Raw genomic sequence first — 15999 nt, forward strand, 5'->3', positions numbered from 1 at the left:
ACATGTTTTGGCGCATGTCTCATACTTGAATAAAATATACCGACTTAAGGGTTGTTTGGGTGTGTTTTTTTTTTTATAAAACAAACCTTAAATGACATAAGCATGTACCTCAACTTGGTACCACATCATGATCAAATGAAGAAATGATTTGATGATACTAAACTTCACATATTTGAACACATAACAAGGAACCAAATATTGAAAAGAGCCTCGTTCTCACTAGACGATATCGGCCCTTAAATATGTCGATTGTCAAATACATCCCATTCAAGATGAGGTGTGTGGTTTTCGTATGGGTCTTATTACCTTGTGTAGTAGTAATCATAAAAAACTACCCTTGAAATGGGTCGAATCCATTGGATTTTAACCTAACCAATAAGAATTTTATGACTAATGTGTTCCCAAAATTCCCCCCCTTGTTTGTTCCCCGCAAATTCCGACCAAACTAGTTTTGACTACTTTCCAGCGCTGTCTGTCTGTATCAATCCACTCATTCCATAAAAGAAACATTCGAGACACACTTTCATATCTTACATCCGTCATATCCAGCCATTCAATCTATCAAACATACATCTATAAGCATTCATCACCTCTAACTTATACACATACACTCGTTCATTCCTCCTCAATTACGCTTTCATTCGATTGTTTACAGAAAGCCAACGCTTTTAAAAGTAATCAAAATAAATAATAAAAATGAAAATAAAATTATATAATAACTTCAAAAATTTACGTATCCCATTTTACCCCACTCTACTTTGGACTCGAAGACAAAGAAAATTTTATTTTATTTATAAGAGGTCCTACATTCATCAATATTTAATTTTTTTAAAGTAATTACTAACCGCAAGCCATTGGACAACATGTTACACCTTAATCATAATTTATCTGCTACAAAATTGTATGACGATCGAGCATACCAACTTAAGAACAATGACAGTTTGAGTAATGTCGCCAATAGAACACCTTTTGGCGGGGAAAAGCGTATATATATGTTATCTGTGGCTAAATTATTTTCTCTGATCTATCTGTCATGTTTACCGCCAAACCGCTTTGTCCGCGAAAGAATGACAGATCTATTTATGTATGGACCATTTTAGCGCTATACTGCCTACAACATGAATCTGTAATGACTTAACACAAATGTTTTCCATATAATATTTCAAATGTGGTCCGAAGAATAAATTTTCAGATCAATGTAAAATATGTTTGTGTCTCTAAGTGAGTTTTAATTTTTATAACCTATAAATTCGTTAGAAAATCAGGCGAAAACGCGTTATTTTAATTCATTGCAATAAGTGTTAGGTGTACAGTAGACTTAGTAAAATCTAGCCTAGTGCAATGTGCAATGGACGTAAATAAACTGGATACTTAACTTTACAGCAAAGGTAAGCTTTTGTTTTTACTCTTCAATCTGTCATGAAACACGAAACTCCTGAATACACCTCGTTTAAAGAGTAAACATCAAAAATATATCTTCAAATATTTTACTTGACCAAGGCTACCTAACTGTACTTGGAATTTATAAAATTTTTGCGGTTCCAAACAATGAAAGGACTTAATTATTTTTCTGAGGCAAAGATAAAGATTGACGTTGGATTGGACACTTAAATAAAATTATGTAGACTGAAAATCTAGACTTAATATAAATATTGTTCTTGTTACAATGGGTTTAAACAATGTATGTATTCATTTTCAGTATATAAAATGGGCAATCAACACCAAACAACAGCTGTCGGTAAATTGCTAGCAGATTGGGAAATTTTTCCAGAGTGTCCTCTATGGACTGCTCTCTGTCTTAACGCTATCTCCAAGTAAGTACAAAATCATAGCCACTAAAAAGCTACTTTTAAACTTAATTAACCCTACTTAGTGAGTAAAACGACTCGGCAGGAAATTTTACGTTACTTAGAAAAATGGATATGGTCGTTCTTTTTTTTTCTCCTTAACTGTGAATGCCCTAGATAGAAAATATGCAATCTTAATGACACTTATAATTAAGTTTTCTAAAATTAATCCCCTATTTTAACTAACCCCTTCATATCTTCAATTTCAGTTTTACTCGGGAGTCACCGCTTCAGCCCGGTCCTTCTTTCATATATCTACTGTCTTCATATAGATGAAAGGTACTATGTTATATTATAATAACACATTCTAATTATTAAATTTTAAAAGTGAGCAGCTCATGGCCTTAATATTATATCTAGAAAATTTAAGCGAAGTATGCAAGACGGCGAGGCATGAGCTACCGGGTAAAAATCAAACTTAACTGACTCATCCTCATTTTATTGGCTAAGCAAACTTCTTACTAACTTATTTATGTACTAACTCATGTAGTTATGAACTGCAAGGCAGAGGTTCTCAAACTTTTTAATTTTTTTTTTTTTGTAATTTTGCTGTATGCTTTGTATTTTCTGACACAATATTTCTCACGGGCGTGTCTTAGTTCCAAAATTAAGCGACGCGCCCCCGTGACTAGTTAAATGGAATAATATCGAACCCTATTTGGCAGAACTGTCTGATTATTTCCTTTCAGTGTACTAAAGGCTCACTGATCTACACTACCAGCTCATGTTCGCCATTTCCGGACAGAAAAAGGAAATCCGACAATCAGGCTGGTCCACTTCATGTTAGGTAAGTTTACATACCACATACTACATACTATTTCTGAACCTCAGTAAAATATGATTTTATAAAAATAATAGTGCTTATTATCTATGCCTACTTAACTGGAATATTACATATTTCAATCAATTTTCATGAAATTATTTAAGCAATTGTGACAATGATCAAGCAGTGGTGGAGTTAGGGTATGGCGAAGTACGACCTTCCAGATGCTGGTAATGCTAATATTTCGTAGGATATGTTTGACATGGTTGTAATGAAGTACAGTATGTTGGCATACTCCTGACTTGTGAAATATTGCGAAAGCTGTGTTCACAATCTACTGAACATAATGATTGTATGGTTTTACACTTACTATTTTAGACTAGCCTACAGCTTATCATGTGAGATAACGAACTCATATCACATGGACCTATTGAAAATCTTGTTCAAGTTATTCATACATACATACTTGTTTGTACTACAGCATAAATATATACCTATAGAAAGTGAAAATTCACAAGGTGCATTTAATTTATTCTGAAATTACTGACAGACATAGACTACGGTGACCGCTTACCGTCAAGCGGGACATATGCTTGTTTACCAATGAAAATGAAAATGTACGACAACTTATAAGCTAATGAACGTAAATTAGTTCTAAAATGATTAATACCTATATCCTAACAGACAGACATTTGTTCTCATAGTGAAAATATTCAGTATAAAGACTTTGTCAATTTATTGTATGATGTATGAAATCCTGTGAGCCAATTTGTAGATTATAGAATGACAACTGAAATTCAAACAAACCATCCATCGAAGGATGTACTTGTCATAGTACCACATGCGTGTAGCTATTCAGCATTCATAGAAAAATGGCGGAATGCCTCCTACAATTTTGTACTTCAGCGCGACAATAAATAATCGCGCCCCCATAACCATTAGACTAAAGCCTATCTTCTTGTACTAGGTCTTAAATCTAGGGCTTAGGTATCCTAGGTTACCTGAGATAATATAATCTTACATCTAGATTATGATAACGACCTACTTACTGTCCTAACTAGTGTTATCCTGCCTATAAATGAAATTCTGTATAACAGACGCCTTCTAGGAATATGTATATCATCAGAGTGTTCATAGACTATATAAGACAGCATCGAAGCTATCCGATCTCCAATGTGGAGCGCAAACGCGATATATAGCTTTCAAAATAGCCCTGCAGATGGCAGAGCCCTCTAGGAAAATGTACTAGACATATAGAGAACTATTTGTTTTAACATGAAATTCTATTGCTATTGTACATAGTTCACACACTTATGTTTCCAATTCCGGTCACTAGGTGGCAAACTCTTCTAAAGTGCTACAGTTCCGCGCCTCCTATTATTTTATTTTAGGTACATGGGTATTTTTTCTATAAGTACCTAGTATTTTACGTACTAGCCCCGCCTATCCCACAGCTAGAAAAACATACATTAAGGCACAGAATAAATAATAGTACTGCGCATAGGCGCAAAGGAACGTCAAGATGTGCCAATGCCAACAATTGCTACGTAGCAATGCAACCCGAATGGTGCTAAAATTGCCTAATCGGGACAATATTTAGTTCAACCACTGCGATTATGAGCTAATTTCCTAGAAATATATTTTGTCATAGTTTACTATGCTAATTTAATTTTATTATTTTATGTTTCAGAAGATACCAAAGATAGGGGATGAACATACAATCGATTCTGCATCGATGCATGACTTCGCTCGGAACGCGGCAAGAATTAACAATGGAATAAAATACTACAGACGTGTTTATTAACAATAAAGTTATTTTTGTTTTTATGAAATAGCGATTGAATAAAAATATTAGGTATATGAGTTTTATTTAGAGATGAAATAAGTCAGAAATACAGCACACCCACTCGTCTTCCCAGCAACAAATGTAGCCTGGTAAGGCTAATTCCTATTATTTATTTATAAACCTTGGTATCCAAGATGTGTTCTACAGAGCACATCTTAGATCCTGGTCACGGCACCAAATGTAACTAAACCTCCGCTCACCTTACTTATTTACTTACTTACTTGACTACCAACAGTATAGCTAACCCCCCCTTTAAAAATACCCCGTAAATTTGGCCTTGTGATCGTCTAGCGTGAATAAGTAGAACCCTTCGATGTGAACCGCGATAACACAGATCCTTTAATGAGTATCAGCTGTATTTTTGACCAATTTTCAAAATTTTATTCACACCGTTACCGTTACCGTTAAGTGACTACACCAGCCAGCAGTTCTGCAGCAAGGACTCGGAGGCGATGGCCACGAAAGGGAGGAAGGGACAGGGGGGCTCATCGAGCCTGCTCGAATGCACGCGCACGCATGACCCAGGTCGTCGATCAGAGGCGTATGATGCAGGACGCTAACAACCTCCGTCCAGACGAGCCTGTGTCAAACCATGACGTGCATCCGGGCCTGCTCGTGTTCTCCTACCGTCTTCTGCCGCCCCTGCATGGTCAGCAGACCCTCCTGCCCGAGACACCGGTGAGCCAATGTTACAGGTGGGGAGTGTAGGGCTTGTGCAGTCAATGGGAATGGGAGTGACGGGAGTAGAAAAACCAGACCGAATACCAGCATCGTGCCCAGTGTGAAGGAAGATAGATAGATACTTGTGTAAATATATACGAAAGGATAGTGACTGCGATTGAGTTGCGTTCATTGCTTTAGTTTGGATAGTAGTATAAAATAGCCAGTTGTGATTTTCACGTGAAACGATCAATCACTAGCAATTTTGTTATCGCTAGGGTCGTAGTCATCATCTTCAATTATCATATGTAAGTATTTTTCGATTGACTTTTCTTCAAGGAGTATTTTAAGACGAGGATTTTCTTTGTGTCCTTGATGCAGTCCTTGTGAGGTCCTTAACTATGAAAGTGCGACTCTCTATCTAGCTGTCTTGTGTGCCTTTTCCGCGCTCTTACGCGACATCGCCGAACTCGATCGCGCATGTCTTCCGCGCATATTAGGGTGCGCGCACACGGGCGACAAAGTTGCTCGGCGACTTTCGTATTTGTATGAAAAGTTGCGTCGCCTCGTGTGCGCACCTTCATACTAGCCCATAGACCGAGCGACGGAGACAAAACAGTTTTGTCTCCCGTCTGTGGGGGCCCTTAGATGGGTTATCCATATCGTCAGTGATCCGTGTCTGATGATATCCTGAAGTACAGTACTTTCCACAATAGTTATATTACCTATGCCAAAGAGGGTGTGTTGCACGTTGATTAATTGAGAATTTGGAAGTAGGTAATTGAGAAAAGTTCAGTGGAGAAAAATCTCTTGTCACCTCGTACTAAGTGTACGTATTTATATTTGAACTTCAAAAATACAGCACTGGTATCCTTATACCTTACTCGTAACATTTAACAGTAGGTATATATAGTCACCATAGCACTCAACACTGTAATTATATAAGGTTAAGGTTCATTTCACTAATTTCTTACGTTTATTAGCTTTCCACGGAAGAATTGTTTAAACTTTCCCTGAAACTTTTAAGAAACCACCAAGTCAACGAATCAACGAAACTGAATTTCAGCACTGCACTTGGCACAACACTGACACTTCTAGAAGCAAAAAAGAACAACGTAGGAAGTGGTTACCACTTTTTTTTAGATAGAACACTACCACTTTAATAGTAAATACTTATAAATTGGATCAGACAGTTTCATTGTCAGTCATAAGTCTGCTTTGGTGGTTAACATGCCAAAGACCTTAACTTTTCTTGTTTCTGCAGTTAATCCCGTAACTTCCATTTATGTGTAAGTCTTGATGACTATCGCTTCACACGGTTGCAATTCATGTCAAAATACTCTAAAAATCATTTATAAGTGTGTTTTTATGTTGAGTTGTGTGTCCTATGTGTCTAATACTATATTATTGTGTGCAACACCTGCACACTTCTTCTTCCGCACCATGGTATAAGTCGAACGTCGCAGGTCTACAGTTGCATCGTTCTGGCGTGTACTTGTTTGATGGACGCGTGATGGTCGGTAACCCGATTTCGGCGAAGCAAGGCTTTTGTAGATGAGGGACAATAGAGCAGACAAGTTGACGAGGGGTCCATATTCGTAGAGTTGTATTTGATGCATTGCCAGGCCTGTTGTTTGCCAGATGTGCAGGCGAGGCGAGTATTTTTTACAAAATATTTGGTTTTTGTTTTATGGTCGGCAATTATTGTACCAAGAAAAGTGTTACTATTGGTCGACGGGAGAAGTTAACCATACGCTTATAATTGTGTCCGTCTTTGGAATGTTGCTGAGTTTTTATAAACAAAATGTATCCATAAATATTGTCGCAACAGCGTGGCGTCGTTTGGTCAGCATATGTCATTATCTGGTGTTTAATTTTATTTCCTTTATATTGATTGCCACCTTTCTGTGCCAAAGATAACCCGGGCTAAAAACAAAACACTTAAACTGTACAACAAATCGAGACAATTACTAGCTAATATTTGATGAACATAGTTAATATGCAATTCATAAGTATAGGGCTTGTGCCGTCGCTAAGTTAACATACATATATAAGGTTCAAACTTATAGAAATTTATCGTAAGTGCGTTGTTATAAGGTCGTTCGGACGAAATTTCAAATAACCACCTTGTCTGATCTGTGCGCGAAGAGTAACCTAAGGGCTAATGGTCCCAGGCTCGCCCTGTGTACCTATTGTATAGGCATAATAATTAAGTAATATGGCTAGGGATAGCAAAAAAAAACTAGATTTGTTCTGTGTTCACAAATAAACAGGATTATGGTGATTACAAGGCAACCTGGCGAGGGCCTGGTCTGCCTGGATCAGCAGTAATTTATTTATTCATTAAACCAATGCCGACCATGCAAAATACAAGCAAACAAGGAAACATAGAACGGCCCCTAGCTTTTATTAAAAGTCCCACTGTTCACCTAAATGTGGTGTCCTGTAACCATTCGCGGTGAAATGATAACAAGATTAGCAACCCATTGAGATGGTAGCTCACTGAGTTACATTAAAAAGCCTACCTACAGTTCAGCTACCTATTATTAGAAGCTTGTTTTTTTTTTTTTTTTTTTTTTGTGTTATTTTATTCAGTAGATTATTATTTATTATAATACAAGTGGTCCTATTTATGGTTGCAAGACACTTAACAGTAATGAGTTAATAGTTAAGTAGGTTGCTAGTAACCTATCCAGGGAATTAGATTGTCTATGTACATAGATACACGTTGGTATCACAAATTGCAAGGCATCGCGGTAGACCTCGCCTATCTTGGACAAGTCTAGACTTTGTGAACCGAGTAATTGATTATAAATAACCAAGCTGGAACGGGCTCACCAGGTCGTCGCGTCGTCACGTCGCGTTGGGCCACTGATGCAGCAGTCATGAGTCCGTCGCGGTTGGCGTGGCCTCTTAGGTCGCATTATTACTGCAAAGCACTGGTACCGAGGTGCACTATATATGATACATTTTAACACTACTGTCACAAAAGTCTGAAATTAGGTACAACGCGTCGCGGTAGCTTTGCTCGGGTCGGGGCGCGTCGGCGGCACTTATTTAGTGCACGTGCGGCGGTTGCACTTTTGATCTGGCGATGGGTGTCTATTGTTTCGATGGGTTTTTACGCGTTTATGGGTCTCGCTCCGGACACGACCGTCCACCACGGCGTCCCAAATGGTTCTAGAAGTAGATCGCCCTATCCGTGTATATATCCAGTATTCCAGGACACACCAGTACCAGCCACATGGGAGACCCAGCTGCGATCAGACTTTACTTAGATGTGGATCGATCACAACCGAAATCCCCAGCGACCAACGCCAGCATGGACTAGAGCACCGAGTAAATAAATATATATAAATATAGGACCCCAGCCTCAAATACTGCCGACTTCAGTGAGCAAGGATTACTCCTAATGTCTTTCGTCAATCGTGAAAGTCCTCACTTCCATCTAACAGTTGGACTCTTTGAGACCGGTGAGAAAATACGCTTTTGTAAGTAAATAAAAGCGCCCAAGCCCTCCACTTGGAACAAAAAGACCCCTAAACGCCTCTTATTTGACACCGTAAGGGAAGAAGCGCCTAGCCGGACAACAGTCTGTCACAAACAATGATCTGGCTTATAACTTTCACAAAATAACCCCATAGAAAATTACTAAATTCAATTTTACTGACCAACTAAACAAACGAGTGAAGTTTCCTTTACGTGCTATAATCTAAGCTTAGTTTTGCAAGAATTACTCCCTACAAAACCAAACACAGACTTATCTCCAAGCACCAGCCATACATCGACCCAGTCTTTGTATTGCTTGACGGCACTCATGAAACAAAGCACAGAAAACTTCACTATACACATCAATTTAAATGTAACACTACACTATAAATAGAACACTAAAATAACCCCACAACTGACAGTAAAGCAATTCCACCATAGGTCTAAGTTCAACTGTACGACGATATTGTCCCCGCACAATCAAACAAAGACACAATTTCAAAGTTTACAATCACTTAGAATAATTTCCAAGTAAAAACAAACAGAGAAATAATAGCAGAACAACTTCACTCACCAGTATAACACACGAAAGCCAGAGACACTGTTAGTCTTGTGGATATTGTAAGAATGCCGCGCGTCGGCTTGCTCCGACCCTTTTATAGATTCTCTATAAGAGACATAATACGGACTGCAGACGTTTTGCAGACATACCGCGGACCGCAGACGTTTTGCAGACACAACACAGACGTTTTACAGACATAATGCGGACCGCAGACATACCGCAGACACAATGCAGACGTTTTACAGACATAGCGCGGACTGCAGACTTACCGCAGACACAATACAGACGTTTTACAGACATAATGCGGACTGCAGACATACCGCAGACACAATGCAGACATTTTACAGACATAATGCGGACTGCAGACATACCGCAGACACAATGCAGACATTTTACAGACATAATGCGGACTGCAGACATACCGCAGACACAATGCAGACGTTTTACAGACATAATGCGGACTGCAGACATACCGCAGACACAATGCAGATGTTTTACTGACATAACGCGGACTGCAGACGTTTTGCAGACACAATACAGACAGAAAGCCATTAACTTGCGCACATAAGAAAAAGATCACAAGTGCTTTGTTTACACTCATACGCTCTACGCAATAAAGTTCACGATCATCACGCGGATGGTTGCTTATTAACACGTGCAGAATGCAGCTGTTTTAGAGAGAGACAGAGCTATTGGTATTGATACCTATGTAGTCCAATAGTGGAGTGTTCCGTAAATATTTTTACGTATATATTATTTTGTGAAAGACTGTTTAAATCAATTTAGTAAGTGACTTCGCAATGAAAGATCACATTTGTTCTTAATTGTTACATTGAATGATATATTCAGGAAGTATAATAATCAATATTAGTGATTATTACCTATCTGACTTGTAATTGGAACCAAGACGCAATATCGGAACGCCATTCGTCTGACAGAGCAGATTGTTAATGTCAACAATCCATCCATGTGAATATAGTTTGTAAATAAGCTTTTTCCAATAAGTTGTGCATCGAATAATAGTGAATTTTATAAGTGGTGACGTAACTAAACATGTGATAAACCATCACAGATATTATTTGTTAAAATATTCAATGAAATCCCGAAGGAAATATGCACCAAAAAGTTAGCCAAGGAAAAGTTGATTTGCCGTAAGTTTTATATGTAATAACGAGTCCATTTCCTCGTCATAGACGCTTGTTCTGTTACAGTATCATGATAATGATTGTTATTTACAGGTATGATCGACAGAAGTTGTCGTTAAAGGAGATTTCAAATTGTATGTTTGTCTCCTGCATGAATCCAACCGCAGGATCTTTCTATATCGACCCACGCTTGCAAAGGCATTTCTGTACCTTCGCTGTAAGGTAAATCCCGAACAAATTATATTAATCGTTGAATTACACACATTGAGCATTTTAGTAACCACAGTGTACTTTAGTTTCCCAGCTCTCGACGCCTGCTTCCACATCTACAAGCAAATTTTGTCACAGCACTTAGCTAATCCTCTGAACAAATTTGGCCCACTAGTAACGCGCTACGCAGAGACACTGGTCAACACAGCTCTCGCGTTACACAGCAAATTGGCTTCTATGTTCTTGCCGACTGCGATCAAATTTCACTACATATTTAATTTGAGAGATCTCTCCAATATATTCCAGGTATCCGTTGTATGAAAGTTGTAGTAAATTATTTTTTGTTAAATAGTTTCCTCTTGTTGATTATTTTAAATTAGGTTCCTATAAACTTTACTCTGCAAAACCCAAAAAGTATAGGTACAGTTACAATATACAGGGTGTAAACCTAATACGGGCGAACCTCTTAACGGTGCCCGGTGGTGAGTATAAATGTAATTAGATAACTTTTACTTAAAATTGATATATTTTTTTTTATCCATACAAATTAATTCGGCCCGCAACGTAATGCAAACACACTCCCGTTAAACGCTCGTTGACAGTTGTCATTGATTGTCATCGCAACCACGTTTACAGTACATTGCTGCTGAGATTTTTTTCAAAAATTAATTATGGGGTGAAAATTAAGAGTAAATCAAAAACACCTCTTAATTAATTATAACGATATTGAATTATACGCCTGGTTTCATTTATCGCCCTTATTACGTTTACGCGCTGTATAGCAGGTAGTCTTTCTCAATCTATCATATAGCTCGTCTTGCCTGCTTTTAAAAATATTGAGTAAAGATCATCTAGATTATTGTAACGATTACGTCACCGATGAATCCGATGATTGACATTTTTATTATGTTACAGGGTATTCTATTTACGACAGGAGACGCTATAAAAACGCATTCAGAGTTAGTGAGGCTGTGGTCTCACGAAGCTACCCGCGTGTACTCTGATAAATTTGTGGAGTCTCCGGACATTGATGCTTTCCACAAACTAATACAGGAAGTTATCAAAAAGAATTGTGAAGTATGTGTAATTTATCTTACAAGTGCATATCATATATCTTTAGCTGTACGTAAATTAACTCAAGGTTTATATACGTAGGAAATTGAAGAAAACGTTGTATTTGACAAGCCATTAATTTTCTGTCATTTCGCGGAAGGAGTGGGTGATCCAAAATACTTCCCCATAAAAGACTGGCCCCAAATCAAGAAGCTACTTGACGAATCTTTGGCCAGTTACAATGATTTGGTTGCTACTATGAACTTGGTGCTTTTTGAAGATGCGATGTACCATATATGCAGGTATAGTGAAAAAGAGCAAAACATGTTTAGATAGTTTGTAATTAACAGACCACATAGCTGGTGGGACTGCGAATCAGACCAACCATTTACCGGAATGTGTTTGTAGAGTTCGAGAAAGTTGCTATGTTCCGTTCATACCTACAAGAATAACATTAATTAAAATTTATTTTTGTAGGATAAATCGTATCCTTGAAGCTCCCAGAGGTAATGCACTCCTGGTCGGCGTGGGAGGCTCTGGAAAGCAATCTCTCTCGAGGCTGTCGTCATTTATTTCCTCGCTGGAAGTGTTCCAGATCCAGTTACGGAAAGGCTACGCGTCGGCTGATCTTAAAGCAGATCTAGGTACTTAAAGTATTGGTTATGTTTTACTGTGATTATATTTCACTGATTGTTTTTCCTTTACATAAATCATTTTGCAATTGTATGTTTTGTATAACTTCAGCTGTTTTGTACGTAAAAGCTGGTTTGAAGAATATCGGCAACGTGTTCCTGATGACGGATGCTCAGGTGGCCGAGGAACGATTTCTGGTGCTGATAAACGATCTGTTAGCTTCCGGAGAAATACCTGAGTTGTTTGCGGAAGACGAAACTGAGAATCTTATTAACGGCGTACGAGCAGAGGTAACTTTCTAGCTATCCAGTATTAGTGCGTACCTACTAGCACTGCGTTTGCTTACCGCTGTAATATTTATCAGCTGAAAATCTGCATGATATGGTGCAACTGTGATATTTTGTGATTGAACGCTGAGCTTGTTGCGGATACACAATTTGAACCCTTATTGTTTATGATTAGGTACCAATTCACACTGGATTACGGTTAGTCACTTATCTGACATGTCTTTTTCAGACAAAAGCTAGCGGCGTGATGGACACGAAAGAGAACTGTTGGCGATTCTTCATCAACAGAGTGCGAACTATGCTAAAGGTGCATTTTGTTTCTTAATGCATGATCACAGCCTGTGACCTAAGAACAAATTTGGATAACGGTCAACGCATATACCTATTATGCGTATTTATACTTAGTTTGAAGCGTTGCATGTTCATGTTTTCTTTATTATTGTTTTTTGTAGAGACAGCTATCCTGTGTGAAAATATCTAACAGCTGTCTAGGGCTTGCATTCCGGAATTCCGGAATCTCGAAATTCCGGAATTTCGGACAATTTTTCCGATATTACAGTTCCGGAATTGAAAAAAGATATATTTTTGGACGAAAACGTGTAATATCAGCCTGGTTATTTTACAAAACTACCACCGCGTCTATAAAAGATATGTAAATTTATAAGTTAGACACTGCTCGGATTCAGGTAGTGCCTATTTTATGACCAAAGGGTTGCATCCAGGACGGATGCTTTATCCACGTGGATAAGTGATAAAATTGGCAGCATGATACGCCGGCATGGCTAGTTAGAGCGAGATAGTGTAATTTAACCCGCTAATATTATACCCTTGTCACTTTCTGGTTTTGCTCTCAATTGTTTTAGCTAATAAGTGAAATATATAATCAGTTTAAATTAAATATTTGCTGTAGAAAGTTGTGTTTTGTGATAATTTAAAATTACTAGACGGGAGTTGAGTGTTATGCTCGAATATTGAAGGACAATTAAATATAAATAAATAACATTAGGTACATTATTATTTTATTAGCGTTATTTATGCTCAATTTAATTAGATCGAACTTAAATTTCAGTAATAATCTAAATTTTACTTCTTTTCTCATAGCACTGAATATTTTAGGCATAAAGTCTGTTCAGACGCAAATCGTAGTATTTGGTATTACATTCATTCACAAGCATAACGTCGTAGTTACTTTATACACTTTTCACAAAGACGTGTCCATATTTTACTAAACTCTATCTAAGTCTATTACCCCTTACCACAAAATCAAAAGATTTGAGAAGCAAATGTATGGAAAATGATGAATATGAAAAGAATGATTTATTTTTTTTACAAAAAAATAAGGTGTACATATGTATACATAGGTATACCTAGGAATAAATCATAAAATCTGTCTTTTTGGGCTAGCTTGGACATCTTTTGTCCCTACTCGAGTCTGATAAAGGTAATTCAATATTTCTTTTATTACAGTTATGTGAACAAGACGTTATGCCATTCTTGTAAATTATTACTTTTATATTATTTCGATGGTCAATGGATAAAAAAATAACTTTAACGTTGACCACTACCAGAAAACTGGCACTAAAACGTCGTTTGTATCGTTAACTGTAGTTCGAAATAACTTGCAAGACCGATTTTGACACAAAATGGGCTTTCCTGTAAAATTACTAAAATGAAAATTTCAGTGTTATATGCCTTTCAGGTGCGGAGTTATTGTCTTAAACGTCGATTAATAATAAATTTCAATTTAAAATTGTATTATTTCATCAAAAACCCACCAGAAAACTAAACCAAAAAAAATTGTTCAATTCCGGAACTAGTTCCGGAATTCCGGAATTGAAGTCCAATCTCGAAAACCAGTTCCGGAATTGAAAATCGTCCGATATTGCAAGCCCTACAGCTGTCCAATAATTCCGTTCAAAAATGTTTTATAATGCCATAAAAATAAATAAGTTGGAAACAAATTCCAAATAAAATGGCAATCTTACTAATTTGTACCTACTGAAGTCATGAATAGGTTTTACTTGCAAAAAATGTATGAAGTCTCCATAATATTAGGTGGTGTTATGTTTCTCGCCGGTGGGCGCGACGCTCCGCGTCCGCGCGCGCAAGTTCCCGTCCATCGTCAACTGCACCGCCATCAACTGGTTCCACGAGTGGCCTACCGAAGCCTTGAAGTCTGTCTCCAGGCGTTTCCTTGCTGAAGTCGAGTCTTTACCGGTACCTACTCAATGTTTGGCCTAGTACTATACTGCTGCTTCTTCTTTTTAGCAAAAAATAATTATTGCTATGATTCAGTTCGCTTCGCATTTGCCTGCAGTAAAACTGCTATGTAAAGAAAGCCTCTATACAGACAATGCTTGCTTATTGCTTAGATATTTCGAAAGGAGATTGTATAATATTTAGATATCGCTTTTATACTTGTTTTGCTTGGTTATATACAATTTTTTGATTATTCATAACTTTATTAGAAGAAAGGTAAGTCTGCAATAGGTAGTCAGGTTATTTAATTCTTATTAGTGATTTAAAAATAAGGTTATAAAAATATTATTACTTAACATAATGTTAAAAATGCTCTACAGCCAAACTTCGTACAACCAGTCTCGGATTTCATGTCTCATGTCCACCAAAGTGTGAACCAAATGTCCGCCATTTATTTCCAAAACGAGCGGAGATACAACTATACGACGCCGAAGACTTTCTTGGAATCCATTGCTCTATACAGTAAGCTATTGAATGAGAAGACGAAGAATCTGCATATGATGATTACTAGGTTGGAGAATGGATTAGAAAAGCTTGCGTCCTGTGCGGCCGATGTCGCCGTGTTAAAGGTGAAAAGGAAACTAACGAAAACCATTTACTGTAACCCGTAAATGTCCAGGTGATACTGAGAAACTTTTACTATGGGGTCAACCCCGAAATCACGAAAATATCTTCTGACAGTTTCATAGGTAGTTTTATTTTATAGTAAGTATTTCCTATGGGAGAGTAAATTTTTATTTCGCGTTTTGGGTGTTGGTCCCATAGTAAAAGTTGCTCTGTGTAACTTAAATATTAACAGGCTTCAGTAAATGGTTTTCGTTGGTTTACATACTGTATATACTGGTTATGTTAACAAAATGTCCGACGTGTAATTTTTTTATTTTGTAAGAAACAATGGCTTAACCTGACACATTGTTGTTTGCACAAAGGTGACGCTAGCGGAACAAGAAATCATATTGAAAGTAAAAAATAAAGCCGCTGAAGAGCTTATCGAAGTGGTAGGCGCAGAGAGCGAGAAAGTGTCGAAGGAAAAAGCATTCGGTAAGTATTAAAATTTTGTATTTTATCTATTAGGCCAAGCATTAATAAATAATAACCTAACCACGAAATTTAAATTTTGAGGAAAATCCCGATATATACTCGTAGTGGATCGATTTCTGCACAAGCAACTATTATACTCTAGTACTATTATTTAATTATTATAAACTAGATTTTGCCCGCGGCTTCGCTCGCGTTAGAAAGAAA

The 15999-nt window shown here is 37.5% G+C and overlaps 1 protein-coding gene across 1 annotated transcript in view; it reads left to right on the forward strand.

Moving 5' to 3' along the window:
• LOC125232316 (dynein beta chain, ciliary-like) overlaps nucleotides 1–15999 on the forward strand; it is a 66558-nt gene that overhangs the window by 35874 nt on the left and 14685 nt on the right. The window contains 10 exon segments of the mRNA XM_048137942.1: nucleotides 10406–10534; nucleotides 10609–10828; nucleotides 11438–11599; nucleotides 11678–11877; nucleotides 12053–12219; nucleotides 12320–12498; nucleotides 12725–12802; nucleotides 14551–14712; nucleotides 15075–15323; nucleotides 15684–15799. Of these exon segments, the coding sequence (XP_047993899.1) occupies nucleotides 10406–10534; nucleotides 10609–10828; nucleotides 11438–11599; nucleotides 11678–11877; nucleotides 12053–12219; nucleotides 12320–12498; nucleotides 12725–12802; nucleotides 14551–14712; nucleotides 15075–15323; nucleotides 15684–15799 (1662 nt within the window).

The sequence above is a fragment of the Leguminivora glycinivorella genome, chromosome 13, assembly GCF_023078275.1.
Source record: "Leguminivora glycinivorella isolate SPB_JAAS2020 chromosome 13, LegGlyc_1.1, whole genome shotgun sequence".
Classification (NCBI taxonomy): Eukaryota; Metazoa; Arthropoda; class Insecta; order Lepidoptera; family Tortricidae; genus Leguminivora; species Leguminivora glycinivorella.